Source organism: Dinoponera quadriceps, unplaced genomic scaffold, assembly GCF_001313825.1.
Source record: "Dinoponera quadriceps isolate SergipeBrazil2010 unplaced genomic scaffold, ASM131382v1 scaffold777, whole genome shotgun sequence".
Classification (NCBI taxonomy): Eukaryota; Metazoa; Arthropoda; class Insecta; order Hymenoptera; family Formicidae; genus Dinoponera; species Dinoponera quadriceps.
Window position 1 is genome coordinate 732,532 of NW_014555488.1, and position 16,361 is coordinate 748,892.

The 16,361-nt window shown below is 41.2% G+C and overlaps 2 protein-coding genes across 2 annotated transcripts in view; both read right to left on the bottom strand.

Moving 5' to 3' along the window:
- The window catches only part of LOC106744361 (open rectifier potassium channel protein 1), a 12,229-nt gene extending 9,788 nt beyond the window's left edge, over window positions 1–2,441 (bottom strand). Inside the window, exon 1 of the mRNA XM_014619046.1 lies at window positions 1,994–2,441. Within this exon, the coding sequence (XP_014474532.1) occupies window positions 1,994–2,135 (142 nt within the window). The 5' untranslated portion in view covers window positions 2,136–2,441. The remainder of the gene's footprint in view (window positions 1–1,993) is intronic.
- Window positions 2,442–8,352: 5,911 nt separating this feature from the next.
- Window positions 8,353–15,657, bottom strand: LOC106744366 (zinc finger protein 143-like). The gene is made up of 9 exons (XM_014619062.1): window positions 15,533–15,657; window positions 14,917–15,011; window positions 14,308–14,479; window positions 13,771–14,141; window positions 13,358–13,627; window positions 12,390–12,581; window positions 12,043–12,231; window positions 11,534–11,650; window positions 8,353–11,420 (listed from the first exon to the last, which is right to left on the bottom strand). Exons 2-9 carry the CDS (start codon window positions 14,989–14,991, stop codon window positions 11,322–11,324), a joined length of 1,485 nt encoding a protein of 494 aa, XP_014474548.1. The 5' UTR covers window positions 14,992–15,011; window positions 15,533–15,657; the 3' UTR covers window positions 8,353–11,321.
- Between the last annotated feature and the right edge of the window lie 704 nt (window positions 15,658–16,361).

Here is a 16,361-nt window from a genome sequence, read left to right on the forward strand (position 1 = left end):
GGGGGCGGGGGAGAGGGCTAGAAATATCTCATGCGAGTCATGCGGAGCAATAAAAAAACGTGTTTTCGATTAACGTGAATTAACGGCGCTCCTTAACTCCCGATTAGCTTTCCATTAAAGATGTTCTTTATCAGCGTATTATTATATATACTATTCATAGCATATACATCTAGTATGTTAATGAAAATACGAGGTCGAATTGATGGAGATGTTAACGTGTCCAGCGACGCAGCAATGTCGCGACGATAAATATAATAACGTTAAATATATNAAGATCACATGAATTGTGCAAATTGACGTTCTTCGGTATTAATGCATTAAACATTACGGTGCAATTTAAAATAAATTGAGTAACCGCACGAAAATCACGTTTATTCTTTATTCGTTCACACGCATTATTAATACGCTGTATTAATTCAGCTCGAGCTATTAGCTTTCCTTTCGTGTATTAAACTTATAATCTTTATATTTTCTTTCTTTATATTTTCCATTTTTAATTAAAAATATCTCAAAAAATTGTACTGTCGTTTATAAGCTTTAAATATTTATCAATGGATAACCGTTTCGAATTGGATCCATATTTGCAGGAAATTGTCTACTTCAGTTTAGATTGCAAAACATGCTCTTTAAATTGGTATCTCTGTATAATGTTACGTTAATGAAGTTACTATGTCAAATTTTGATGGAGAATACGACGTTTCCGATGGAGAAGATCGACACTCTGAGCGCGGCACGACGCGGCGCGAAATGCAGCGACTGTTCAATGACGCGCATGTAAATAATGCGTAAGTTCGTTCGCATGTAGTTTTCTCCTTGATGTCCGCCGACACCAACGGGGCTCGTCGATTGGAACAATTTCAGAAATAAGGACGCATAGTTCATTTCATCACCGCGACCGATCGCGAATATCAATGAGCGAAGCGTGACACGTGCGAAACGCGTTCCCCTCCACTCCGGAATTCGCTTCTCCTCGCCGGAAAGGCCGAGGAAACCCGTTGACCGCCGTTGAGTTGTCACTTTTCAACGTTCACTCGAACCCTCGAATAATCTGTCAATTTGTTCAAACATCTCAACTCCAGCAAACACCAACCAACAGTAACATACACAAAAATATCATAATTTCCCACTCGACGACGTGAATTATGGTAAAAAATTGTGCGTTAAATTTAACACATTTCACATGTCCAAAACGGCCCGCAAAAGTTTTCATATTAATTTAACACAATGCGAATATGTTGAAGAATAACAAAAATATTATGCGAGAAATGAACACATGTTAAAAATTTAAAATAAAAAATGTTAATACGGACCGATTTTAACACAGGTACAAAATGTGTTTTTACTGTACCGTTATGTACAACGCACGTTATATTGCACTTACGATGTTGAGCGAGAAATTATAACACTAGTGTGTAACGTTACTGTTAGTTGGTGTTTATTGGGACGAGAGGACTCCACGATTAGGCCGTTCGTTCGCACTTCGCGCACAGTAAAGAATTTTATGTTAAAGACGGCCCGCTGAAAATCTTGACGAGATGAATATGTTCAAAAGTGAGAAATGTTAACAAAATGAACATGTTAATTTAACATTGTATTTTTGTGCTATTGAACACACTCCTCATGTTAAGATAACATCAAAGAAACATCAAATTTCAGCGGGCCGTTCTCAACACAAAATCTTTTACTTAAGCTATGGGCTCCTTTGCCGAGGAGGAACCAGTCCCGCCGCGTCTTCTGAGGGCGATCGACTCCGAAGATAGAATCCATGAGAGAGACGAGGTTCTGCGGAACCGGGGGACACCCCGAGTCGCGGAATACCGCGCGGTAACGCGATCTCGTCGGCGTCCCCGGGGTAATTACGGGGGCCTCGCTGATTGACCGATTAACGATTTGCACGATCTTAATGCGATCTTAATGCGGTCCTGATGCGAGACAGCTGAGACCGTGCCGCAGTTACTCGTCGCCGAGCCTCCCGACGCTCGCCGTGTCTCACCGTTGATCTGAATACGTTCCAGCTTGGCCTTCTCGATCTTCTCGATCTCTTCGCGGCCCTCGATGTGGTAGAAGATGGATGCGCCCAACAGCAGGTAAGTAAGGAACAGCATCAGCAGGACCAGCCATTGTTTCTTGGACATCCTCGGCCTCGTGAGGGGGCTGCGGGTAACCCGGTGGCGGCGGGCAATCCGGACTGTGGGAGCGATTCCGCGATTCGACGGGCGGTCAAGTGATCATGATATATCCCTTCGTCAGGAACACCTGCCGGTCCTGTTCATCGCCGCCCTCTCTCCTGCGCGCGGATCGAGCCGGCCTGCACTCGGCTCGCTCGCCACAAGCGTACTAAGTCTCTCCCGTTGCGCGCCTCCCTTCGGCGCTTCCTTACGATTGCCGACGGCAATCGCGTCGATGGCGTGGTGACAAGCGACTCACGAGGACGATGTTATCACCGGTATCGATATCGTCGATTCGTCACGAGTCTCTTTCGCCGGCGACGACGCCGCGAGATACCGCGTGCTGATCTAGGTGTTGCTGCTGCTGTCGGCCGGCCGCCATCGCGGATCACGGACGGTCGTTCTCCCCGGTGATGACGGTATCAGGTGCCCGAGCTCTGCAAACAGAAAATCGCTGCGGATCGGTGCTTTCGGATTTGCCCGGCCAACACGCGCGATGATGATCGATGAGGGCGGGGGCGCGGAGAGCGGCGGCGCGGCTCGAATGTCGCGCGCTGTCGATTCCTTTTTGATTTAATTAACAGCTACGTCACGAGCGTCGAAATGTCAAACAGAAGCTCTGCGACGAGCCGTCGAGCATTGACGGATGCACGGAGTAAAAATAGTCTCAAATCGATGATAGATATTCTCGTGTTTAAGCAAGGGTATTATAATTGTTCTCAGGTGATTTTTCGTCTCGAATCACGAGTTCTGCATCAATACAAATTCAATCGAATCCAGACGAAGTCTTCTAAGAAGATTGCAGTATTCTCGCTAGTAGATGAAAGTACACGGGAGAATTTATCTTAAATTAAGAATAGATATTCTCGCACATTCATACAGCAAAATCTCCAAGGATCTCCTAAAGATGCCCACAGGACGTCCGTCGGATATCGTACGCTGTATGGATATAAGCAAGAATTAGAAGCATTAATAATTCTATGCAGCCAACACGACATCCGTGGAGAGAAATTAGTATTTCGCCGGCAAAATATTCAAGTATAGTATTCCCCAAATCTTTTTATTCAAATTGAATGAATAATTGAATGAATAATTGCTGTAACGAGAAGATTATAATCTTGGAAGATTTTTCGAATTTGTATTCATGGGAATATATTACTTGTCCTCAATTCAAGATAAAAAATCTCCGGAGAATATTATAATATTCTTGCTTGTATATGAGGATATCTGATTTTTAAGGCTTATTTTTTCCGGCGTATCTATTCTCGATTTAAGACTAATTTTTTTCTGCGCAATACCTTCCTGCACTCCGCAGCAGACACGTCGTCGCATCTGCGAGGATCCGGGTATGTTTGTTCGATCGATCAATCAGGCCGGAGGTTACGGAACGGATTCGACGGTTCATCGAACGAAACAGTCGGTGAACTTTCCTGCTCGGTTGATCCACGGCTAAGAAACCGTCTCCGTGCACTTTCGAGCTACCGTAAGCGAGTCTCCCTCGACGAGTCGAGTTTCCAGTGGTTACGCAATGCGCTCGTCCGCCACCGGTGAACGCCATATATCCTGCCGACCGATGCGAAGCGATCGATTTTCGCGCGAGGATGATTTACGACACGGAGAAACGACGCGCGTTGCGTCCGCGGCATTGCGCGCGAATTCGCATAAATTTGCGCGTCGCGCGAGTTCCGAGGACGAGGAGCAACTCTGGGAGGGTCGCGGAGGATCCGTGACGGACCTTCGGCGAGCTTACACCGAGAGAAATGCCGTTAAAATTGCGGTTATTTTTTGCCGCTGCTATTTTTTCTTTTCTTCCGCACTGAAAGGAAAAATATCTAAGACATAAAACCTATTCATTCGGTGGGTACTAATGACATGTTTACTTAAGAGTTGCAGGATTTCTATATCAAGTAAAATATTTACGCTAACTAACAGCTGGAGATACGCCAATCTTGAAACTTTTAGTTTCAAGAATTTCAGAAATTATTATTCATTTTTAAATATTTCTTTATCTCAGCACAGTTTTTTTATCCTGAAAACAATAACGGCAATATGCATGCAAGGTTATTATCACTGACAAGGTATTAGAGAAACAGTTGTCCTCCCGACTACAATTCTTTCGCTGTGACGGGGTTACAGTTACAAATACCGAGCACTTTTTTGTCCAGTGTAATTCGATCGATCACGCTAGTATGGATCATCGCCTCCAATTGATGAGACTAATTTGCGAACGCGTCTCGTGTGTGGACATTTCCTTCGTTCGCGGAAACGGCACGCATGTAGCGTGCCGGTCTCATCGGTGAAACACGGGGTGGAGTCTGTACGTGGTTAAAAGGTCTCAAAGAAGATTCGAGGTTCAAGGCTCTCCACTGATTGTCCGCTGACTAATTGCGGGCACGTGTTGGTGACCTACGATCTGCGTTTCCCAAGCAAACACGCAGAAACGTCGATCGCCGGTGATCATCGGTAGCGACAACAGCGGCAGCCCGTGTGCTCGATTTGTCTTGATCTTCTTACGTTATTGCGTATACATCCATAAATATGATTTATGACGCGCGAGGAACGCTTCGGCCGTAACGTCTCGCACGTCGATCTCTATTTGCTAATAACGCTCGATGTGGACACCGCTCGTTCGCGCACACGCCCGAGAAAATTGACATTCCGCGTGGAGGTCGGGGCCTCCTTGCAACGAAGGCTCCTTACGAATTTCGGGCCTTTCCCGCGCCGGAGAGGTCCTCCGATCGGCGAGACTTGGTACGAGAATATAAGGATATTGTATAACAAGGATGTGCGTAACAAGTTTCCTCTAAAGCATCTATTTCTGTCACTGAAAGTGACAGAATTATTGAGGTGGTTCGTTTAAATGTCTCACCCTGTAGGCAAGAAATATAAATAGAAATAGAAATATAAATAGAGAGAACGAGCCAATGAGAACCTCAAGAACATCGATTTTACATCGTTCATTAAACGATTCGCTCGCACAGATCTTTCATGTGGATTAATACATTTTCAGCTATTACTTAAAACGCGCATACATGTGCGTGCGAGGAATCTTAAGAAATAGCTCGTACGATTGCAAAAGAGATTCGACGTATACGAATTTAATAATTGTCGCTTATCACTAAATGAGAAACGCTCTCTCTGGGCCTCTTTGTCTCTCGTTGACAAAAGAATAACGTCAGCCGGTCGTCGCGGACCTTCGGCGAACTTGACGATCGATCACGCTAGTACGGATCATCGCCTCTAATTGACGAGATAAATTTGCGAATACGCGCGTTTCGTGTGCAGATATTTCCTCAATTCGCGAAACGAACAGAAATTGCGGCCAATTTATCGCGTTATTCTTTCCTCAAGTGCAATTCGCAGCTTTTCCGCTGCTGTGCGCGTCCCATGACGATGAGTCGAGAACTTCGGCTTGAGCTTATTTTATTTCTCGATAAGCTTATATTAAAAAATCCGAACATTTAATTGATTCAAATTAAATTCTTGTTTGGGCTAGCAAATGTGTTGGTTATAAGAATCAAAGTTCCCTGAAACGAAAATGAAAAAAATTTAGTTCGGACAACTTTTTCATAATTCTTATAATTAAAATATTTGTTTGCCCGTATCGAAATAAGAATTTAATTATGGATCAACTGAATGGATTTCTCAGTGAAGTTTCCTCGGTCGCAGAGTATTATCGAACACACCCAAACTACCTTGATCAAAATATTTTGCTGAGAGCGAAATTAAAAAATGAAAGTAAAAAATTACTGAATATATATAAGAATAAATTATAATTTTCCTTATGAAGTGCAATGTAATATTGTGAAATATAAGGAAAGATAAGGTGTACTGTTGAAAAGTAATAAAAAAATCTTGAAATACTATATTAGACCGCAAAATTCATTGAATATAACTAAAAACCGTGTGACTTTTTAAAGAAAAATTACTGAAATGTCAATTAAAGTAATTCTTTAGTAAAGTATTGATGAAATGATAGTAAATTGAGAGAGATTTTCCATGATATTTTCGGTAAAATATTTCCGTCAGGTTATCCATAATTGCGCTCCTGTTCCTTCCATCACGCCGCCGCGCTTTTCGTGATTTTAACGCAACGCACTTTGCCACCGTGGTCTCATGGCACTTCAGTAATAATTATAAATCTCTCTCGGGGCCCGTGAGCTTGAACGACACGCCTCGTGATGCGCAGGTTAAAATGATTACTTGTAGGGGAAACAGAACGTTTTACGAGCGCCTTTTAACTCGAATAATTTTATGGCTGTTAACGGCCGTTAACAACTGTTATTATCTTCCATTCGCTGCACACGTCATCTACGCTGCGGTTAAAATATGCCGATACTAATACACACATGCGGTAATTAATGTAACAGTCCACGGAAAGAGAATATAGAAAGAGAAGTGCTCGTCACGTGGGACCCCCGTACTTATCGCGCCGATCAAATTGTGATTAATAACTGGAACTTAAAAGAGGAAAAAATGCTCTCGAACATGTTAGCATTCTCTCAACGCAGAGATTACCTTCATTATATAATATCTGTGTAGTGTCGCATGATAATGTTGAGCATTATTCTAAAGTACAATATTGATGGCTCGCGAAAATACGCGACCGCTCTCATACTGAGAAAAAAATGGTAGAATCAGCAAAATTTTGCTTAAGAATGTATTGTTTATTGAGTTGAAATGAAGAAATTATGAAAAAGTTACAAATTGATCTACATTGCGTTTAAAAGTTACATTAAAAATAAAGTACATTAAAAATAATTTTTAACAATAATTCAGGGCATGCATCAAAAGTTACTCCACTTCGAAGGAGGTTGTAAGGTGAAATAAGTTGATAAGAATTCGATGAAATTTGCACCACGTATACATTAAAATATTATCTAACATATTGCTCGTACAATTAGAATAAGATTGAATATTCGAGAGCTGAGATATTTGTAATTGAAATTGACAATTTTTTACGCATTCCTTAAAAAATTAGCATGCTATTTTTAATTTACATTTTTAATATATTTTTAATATATTTCTAAAAATAAGATTTTGACGAAAAACTACTATGGTATTAAAAACTAATATATGTAGACAAGGAAAATTAAAAATACTAATATTTTCGTATTTGTAATATTGTATATATGTCTACCTTAATTTCGTTTCAAATCAACATTTATTATATAAATAGTAAAGTAAATGTACAGGAACGTAATTTTGATAAATATTAAATTTATGATTACATTTATGAGCGGCCCCCTTGATGCGCCGTTGAAAATCCGGCACTTATACATCCTTAAGCGAATAAAATTGTTTCAAGTACAGCTTGTTTAATCTACCGAACAAATTATACAATTGCTGTTATGAGTTATCAAAATTGGTTTAACGATTGCGATTCGGTTAGCAACCGTATCAACGCAACGTTGGCTGCGCTAACGTGCGATTCGTTCAGATTTCTTTGAACGAAGCTAACCGCCGATTTTGTAGATTCAATTTCTTTTTCCTCTCAGTGCAAAATCGCCCAAATCGCGTTCGCACGCTTTTTCCTATTTTTAGGCGCGATATGACAAAATTTTGATGTATCGCAGGATCCTTCCATATATAATCACGACACACTTTTTCAAACCAAATCAATCAATTCGCACACATGTTCGATATATCAAAAATTGCGCGACAGTAGTGAACACCAAGAGATAGCGGTAGTAATCGTAACAACGTAATAGCAATCGAGCCGTGTACATGGGATTGCAATTACTAAGTTATAGCATATCTTTTTCTTCTGTATTCTACCACCTGAGAGATAACATCTGAGATTGATGTCGATATGACTTATCAACGACTTTTTCCACATTTTTCACATTTTTCCAGCCGTTTACGTTGTTGCCACGCGAAAATTTGTCGCGTTACTTAATTAACTTTCCCCTTCCAGTATTTTTCTCCTTTCTTTCTTTTTTTACCTGCGAGACGTGAAACGTCACGTTATTTTTATTTCGTTTCGATTCGACATGTGACGCGACGTGTATCTCAGATTTGACGACGAGCGAATGAGATTTCAAATGCCGATTTCGTCTATCGCGTAATCTCTACGCGAATCGAAATTACAAAAATCACACATTAGACATCGCATCGAATACGACGATTGGCCGTAGAATATCGCCGCTCTTTTAGCGAATTACTCAGCTCCTTGATTGGCTCACCTGTCTCATATCGCTGAAGCGCGTATCAAAAGGACGAGCCGCATTTTCCGGCGGTGTCGCGAAACTTGCGCGTTAATTTTCACGGGCACATTGACGAAATTCCAAAACGGTGATTTCGTAGTAGCGACGTTGAGGCTTCGAGCGTTACCTGCGGAGATTAGAACGTATCAGCGCGGTCGAGTACTTGGCCGAATGGAGACTATCCGTAATCGGGAGCAGCACTACACAAAAGATCGCTCGCATGGTGGGAGGATCGAAAAGAAGTCCTATTATTCTCTCGTTGAAACTACGCGATGTACTAAGTACCCTATAAATATGCGAGAGAATGAGGAAAGATACGTGCCAGTAAGCAAGAAATCATTAACATGACGTTGTTACAATGACATTCTGTAACATATAACGTTTTAAAATGTGCAGTTCTTAAGTTCTCAAATATGTAGTCTCTTAAAACGTGTTCTTAATGTCACGTACGTCATCGTTAATAATACTCGACCGAAACATTGAAAATAATATTTCTACACTATGCTTTTAATATTTAACAATACTACGTTATCAAGTAATGGCTTAGAAATATTTATAAGATATTATGTCAAAATGTTTATAAAATCCACGTGAGATCAATGTTTTAAAAGATCGATTTAATGTTTCTTGCTTACTGAGATGTTCATTTAAGAGAATCTCAGTGAGCTACTCTGTAATTCTGACATTTTACAATTATTGTTATTTTGGAAACAAAAAAATATTTTTTAAGGGGTGGGGAAAGTGCACTGAGATTTTTAAAAATAGATACACATACATGTGTTTCTCGTTATCTGACTTTTCGAAATTTCTACGTTTAATTTCCGAAGCCAATTATTTCTCGATCGTAAAGCCGTATATCGCCCGCCATATCTCGTGACTCGTGCTTGAACGTGCTAATCAATCCGTTTAATTAGCGATCGAACACTAATGACAATACTCGTACCCCTTTTAGCCATGAGAATCCGATTGGCAAGAAACGTTAAATTTATCTGACGGATCCAATGCGTGACGGACTATCTTTAGAATCTCCGGAAAAAATTGATTGACATTTGATTCTCCCAACTTTGCTTTTATTTCTCGTTTTTTTTCTTTTCTTCTCCTTTTCACCGACCACATTTTTAGACCATAGCGTTACATCTTTCACTTCTATCAGGTAACTACATGTATCTCGACTACTTACCAAAATTTTTTACAAAAATATATACGTTGTAACGGTATTTAAAAATGAAAAAAGCAATTTAATTCGAAAAATTAAGATATGTTACAAAAACACAATACATATGTTTCCCTTTCGTTCGTGGAACATTTGTGCATCACAACGATAATCGTATCCATCTATTGTTACAAAGTATGTCATCACAAGTCTTCCAATCTTCTACGTTCTTTTTCTTCTTTTTACAATGCATCGTCTCGCTACATTTTAATATCAATTACGATGAAATGTATCTTTCGTCGGATTCACTACCTACACGGCATTATATCCCTTTATATATCACGTAACCTGCGTTACGATATTTTAACGTTTCTCAATTCGACGGAAGCAACACATTAGCCTTTCTCGCAGTTCACTTCGGCTTTGAACATCGCAAATTTAACATACTGCTTATCGCGGCATTTGGCAGCGCGGACATAACTTTCTCTCAGACTTCCCGCCGCGATTTAGGAAAATAACCGAAGACGACGCAAAAAAAAGCAGCCGGCGCGGGCCGTCAGAAAGAAGAAGTCAAGTGCTACAGTCCGTAGACAACAACAGTAAGACCTAACTGCACGCACGTTTCAGTGTAACTTTTACCGGCAAAATTAAAAATAAACGTCACTTCAGTCATTTAGTCGAAAGATAAAACAAAATTGCACAACGACGCAATATTGCAAGCTGCAAGTGACATCACGGTATGCAGCGCTTTATCAATTACCACTTATCCTAACGCGCAAGTTTGTGTGAACGAGAGGTTCAGAATGATACATGAAAATATCGCGCGTACACACTCGATAACTACAGATGGACAAAATGTAATATATAGATATATGCATATATATATATATATATATATATATATATATATATATATTTCCTTCCACATTTTCACAAACTTTCAGGTAAGGCACTGCCTTCAGTTTAAGAAGAAATCAACAGTATATTGAACATTGAGCTCTTCGATAAACTTCGCTAAAATCTTGTCTCGATATTACGCCTGGATTAAAACCGATGCAATTTCGGTGACGTATCCGACATATCTTCGAAGTTTCGGATACTTATTATATGAGAAGTATTGAAGCGCAACATTTACGTCTTACAATATTCCCTTTCGCATTACAGTGCAGTCTCTCTCTCTCTCTCTCTCTCTCTCTCTCCCTCTCTCTCCCCCCCTCTCTCTCTCTCTCTCTCTCTCTCTCNTCTCTCTCTCTCTTCCTCATTCTGTCTGTCAGAATGTGTTCTTCAAATAAAAATGTGTAGCAAAAATAACACTTGTCGCTCGCGGTGCAATTGTGAACTAGAAAGGTTCCGGAAAACTCCGGGGCGTTCACGCACTTGTGAGTGTTTCTCTTCAGCTCGTGTCCTTGTCGCACAGGAAATTCAACGTTCACCGAAACCACGTCAGGTTCAATCCTTACCTAATGTTAATGACTATTAAATGAAGGTACTATATGTAGTACAATAACCATCGCTGATTATTACAAAATTGCCGACGCGCTCTCCTCGGTAAATTTACGAAACTGATGCATCGAAATTAAATCACTCGCGTCCCCTAACTAGAGCTACCAGTTGCTCGCACAGTCGCGAACATCAGCCGTTTTGACAACGTGCAATTGATTACATCGCGTAATTCACTTATTTGATTTTGAGCTCGGGTATTAAGAAGTACATTCTCACGAGTGGATCACCAACACTCAATGCTCGAGACTTTCCCACGTCGTGCAATTAGCTCCTTCCTCTTCTTCTCTGGCATTAATTCCATCCGAATTCTATATCCTCGATCTTGATGTTCAGTTCTTCGAAGGACGTATCGATGCCAGGATCGTCGAAATTCTCGTCCAGATCGATTTTCTACGATTCAAAATCTCAACTGAGACATTTTGTTTAGCTTAAATTTTTAACTCACGATAAGAAATAATTGCACATACGCTTCTACCGTACGGATATCAAATTCTCATGCGAACCTGCAATGCAGCGATGTGCGAAGGATCACCAACCAATAAAATCTGCGGCTCCTTATCGCTTGCATCGTCGACTATCTTAGAAATCTGGACCTGCCCATCTTTGCTTGGTAGTTTGTGCTAAATTCAATTCAAAATCAGTCACAGAGATGCGTGACACGCATAACGATAAATATTACTAAGTAGTACTGTCAATTTCGACTAGCCGGATACCCAGGTCCGATTAATTTCAGATGTTACAAATTATTGATTTTCCTAACATAAGAATAAAATGGAATTTTTCTAACGTACAAACAAATCACAACAAATGTATTGTACACTCGTGAATACTTACTCGTTGCGTATTTTCTGGCCGTCAGGGTAATATCCGTGAATACGGGCGTCCGGATACCCGGATACCCAAACACGCGGGTATCACCCGAGTATCAAGTTACCCGGATTACATCGACAGTATCAATACAAGCACAATGGCGCAACAGCTATTAAACCGAGTTTACACCGAGTACACTCACGGTTTCTTTCGCGGCTTTGCTCCTATTCTGACTAGAGATATCCAAAGCATCTGGGAAAAATGCATCCGTGCCGCCGTCGTCGCTGTCGACAAATGCGTGTGCCGTTCTCTTGTGCATCACCAGAGTGCTGCTCTGCCGGTATCTCCTGGAGCACAGCGTGCACTCGAACGGTCGTTGTTGCGTATGTACCTGAAAATTGGGAGTGCGATTAAAAATCACGCGACACGTTCAAGCACACATCGTGTCGAGACCGTCGCCGCTTCTCTGGTCTTTACTTTGAAATCCGAACGTGGATCCTAGACAGAGAGACGGCAATTTTAACGGTAACGCAACGCAGAGATACTCACAAGATGATGTTTATACAGACTAGAGTACTCGGTAAAGCTTCTACCGCAATTTTCTATGGTGCAAATGTAAGGCTTCTCGCCGGAGTGAATGCGCATGTGGTTCTTGTAATTCGTCGCACTGGCGAACGCTTTGCCGCACATCGGCTGCGTGCATTTATACGGCCGCTCGCCAGTATGCGTCCTCACGTGAACCTGATGAACATAAAGTAACATCTATCGTTAACATACACGATGTTCCATATTTAAAATAATTTCATCTAATATTTTACTCAATGTATAATTTTATTGAATATAAAAATATATTATGTAATTTTTATTACGTAGTCTTATTTAAAGTGATATTTTAATATCACTTATAATAAATTATTTCATTATATTCAGGCATAGGAGCGGTTTAGCTGTCAAATATGGTGAAAAAAGAGGGTCTCATTCTTGAAAAAGTAACAAGGTGTGTTCTACATATACTTATGACAGCCATTATCTGTTTTCTTGGCTTGTTAATAATTCATTTTGTCTTGGTTAGTAAAAGCTTGAACTTCGACATTCAAAACAACTTCGACAGACGAAACAAAAATAATGAATGGACAAACGCGGGTACGTCACGGACAACCGATTCCACGGCGTAATTTAAAGAAAACAGATGTACTTTTGACGGCCATTGTCTTCCTGACAAACTTGACAAAAGTACCTTAAAAAAACCACAGTTCTTCACTTTACGAACATTGTGTCATTGGAGTCATCATTATTTTCTATTTTGAAAGTCTTTGAAGAAGCCAATTATTGACCATGATTTCTTTCGATTAAGTTTTTTCCTAAAGTCGATCTCAAGTCGAGTAAGAAAAAGACGAGAAAAAGTGTCTCTAAATAGGTGAAGAAAAGCGAGTTACTCCCATATATTGTATATTTAACAAAAAATAATTTTATATATCATATTTAAACTGTCGTGTACGCGCGTTGCTTTCCCATACCTTCCTGATGTTACTCGTGGTGAAGGATCGACCGCAACCTTGAAACGGGCATATGAAAGGGCGCTCCCCCGTGTGGGTCCGTACATGTTTCAACAGATCACCCGACGTCTTGAAACTCTTGTTGCACGCCTCGTTGGAACATTTGTACGGTTTCTCGCCTGTGTGAGTTCGCAAATGCGCCTTCAGGCTATAGCCTGTCGAGAAGCTCTTCTTGCACTTCGAGTGGGTGCATCTGTACGGCCGCTGACCCGTGTGCGAACGCTCATGAACCTGCGACAATGGAAATTAGGCTCGGCAGTTCCGTCAAGTTTCATAACGTATACCTCCGTGTGATAGGAAAAATCACGGATGGAGACGCGGCTGTTTCTGCAGCGTCTCGTAATTCCGACTTAACTCTAACCCCGAAAACTCACCTTGAGATGATGCGGTGTGCTGTAGACTTTGGAACAACCTTCTCTCGGACAAGGATACCTGATCTTTGCATCCGATAACTTGTCGATCAAAATCTTGGAATCTTTCTTCTTCAATTTCCCATCTTCGATCTCCCACAAACCCTCGCCGACGTTCACATGGCCGGTTACCATGTACGTCGCACCGTTGATAAATTCGACCTGCGAATAGGTGTTCTCCGCGTTGTCCGCAGCGGCCACCTCGGTTTGTACGAACGAAGTTGGGTCTAACTCCAACTGAAGAGCCTTGCCATCGTTGAAGTCCGATAAACCTCGTAGTAAAATAGTATTCCCGTTTTCAAGTGTCTGCAATGTTTGTGTTTTGAAGTCTGGATCTGTAAATGCACAATTTTTTTTTTACCATGTATTCCGTAATTCAATATATAGAATGAACGAGAGAAAACTCTCTCTATCTTCGTCCAATCGGAAATTGCTTTAAGAAGCCACGGTTGCTTCACATTACACTTATGAGATAATGTCAAAGTTCAAGCTGCTACTAACCAATATTACTGAGGTTATTCGTAACGAAAGCTTGACTCCCATCAGGCAGTGTAATCAGCATTGTACCGAGCAATTGGTCGTCCAATATAAGTTGCTGTATCTGTCCTGCGTCGTTGACATTGTCCTCATTGATCATCACCGACAAGCATTCCAGTATGTCCACAGGATTGTTCTAAACCAGAATCACACCAGTTGAAACACAGAAAAATAAAAGCAGAATAATTATCAGACAAACAGAATGAAAGGAGAAACGATTACAATTACTTCACAATGTACATCTCAAATTTTACATTCGTTTCCTATTCTTGAACTGGCTGCACTGATCCAAGTAGGCTGTATTCTCTAGATCTGTTTTCTGTTCCTGAACTGTACTTTTTACTACTAGAGTGAGACAAATATATAACTTGGCGTTGAAGGGAAAAGGAACCAAGTTGCAGCGCAGCCTCGATTCAGAAACAGAAAAGAAACCCTTTGCCTCGGAGAACAGTTATTGAACAATTAAGTTAGACTATCTCTGTCTCTAGATGGGACAGCACAATGTCAACGAAGCTTCATATAGCCGCACAGAAACAAAATCGTCACACAGCATCGTCCCGAGCCGAGGAATACCTCAGGGTCGCGCAGGATCATTTCCTCCTCCTGGCTGGTGATGCATCTTGGAAGATCCGCACTCTGCGCCGACATAATCCCCTACGGTGTCGCGGCTGCGAACAGACAACATTTCTCGTTGACGGTGACGACAAGAGGTGCGCGTCGCGCCTCAGTCCGTGCGCGCGACTCCATCGCGCCGACGAAGCGAGAGAGGGCCGTTCTCGGGGACGCGTTATTAACTAACGCGCGGCAGTGTGTTATTTTTACCGCGCAAATCGTATCGATTGTCGCGTAACGCAGCCATGCGCATGGCTAACCCTTTCTAAGCGTTTCGTCTTATCGTCCTGACGCGTCAGATCGGCATTCCGAAGGGACGTCGTCGCCGTCGTCGTCGCGCACCGGGTGACACAACTGAGCCGCCGCGTCCACGCGACTCCGCGTCCCGCACGACGGCACTCGCCATCTTCGCACGGCCGAACCGCGAAAGAAAAGGAGCGAAAAGGTGCAGGCGGAGCGGCGCAACGGAAATTCCTACTGTGACGGGACGCTACGCGACGCGCTCGCCAGATCGCGGTGAATTGAATTTTCGCCAGCCCCCCGTGCCGGCACACCAAAGTATCTTGGGAAATATTACCCATAAACTCGGCCGCCCGCGAAATCCTCTCGCGATCAGCGCGCGACGAACCGGAACTCCCGCCGTGGCCATCTTGCGCGGTGGCGAAGGCGCGCTGAAATTCGAACGTCATCGGCTTAGCATCGGCTTAAAGCTGTCGCTACTTATTGGCGCTCATTAAGGTACCCGGCCCGTCAAATCATTTTCTTAGGAATCTCCTTTTGAATTTTAGCCGCTTGTTGCGGTGGAAATACCACCTACACCGTTTGTAAAGTTGGGAAACGACGATTGACTACTTGGGAGCTGAGATATTCGCAAGATGATATTTTTTATAGATTGAGGTTAACGTTCTGTTTTTAATTTTTTTAAAAACATATTTAGGATTTTAATTAGAAAAAACTACTGTGATATTAAAGGTTAGTATAGAGACATTATGCGGAAATTTCAGATTATTGACTATTTTGTTTGGAAATATAGCCATAGGAAATTTATAGTTTATAATATAATATACCCACATATACATACTCGTATATGTAAATATTTATATACCGCTTTCCATTGTACGTGTATCTCTATTAGTTCAATTGACATATATAATAAAGTATTAATAAGAAAAATAAGAAATAAATATCTTCGTGTTTGTAATATTATATATATATATATATATATATGTTTTAATTTCGCTCAAAATTAACATTTATTGCTCACATAATTAAATAAAGTTATAAAAACGTATTTTTTTTTTGTAAATAATAAACTTATGTAGACCAATATTGAGCCAATGTAACGCTAAAATAAAATTTGCTAATAAGAACCTATTTTGACGGGATGCTCAAATCGATGACGAACT

Bases quoted from the DNA above. Each gene is read 5' to 3' on its own strand.
- LOC106744366 (XM_014619062.1), bottom strand. From the start codon at position 14,991: ATGTCGGCGCAGAGTGCGGATCTTCCAAGATGCATCACCAGCCAGGAG. The intron at 14,142-14,307 runs GTTAGTAGCAGC...GTGCATTTACAG, and splicing joins GAATAACCTCAGTAATATTG to ATCCAGACTTCAAAACACAA. The intron at 13,628-13,770 runs GTGAGTTTTCGG...CCATTGTCGCAG, and splicing joins GCACACCGCATCATCTCAAG to GTTCATGAGCGTTCGCACAC.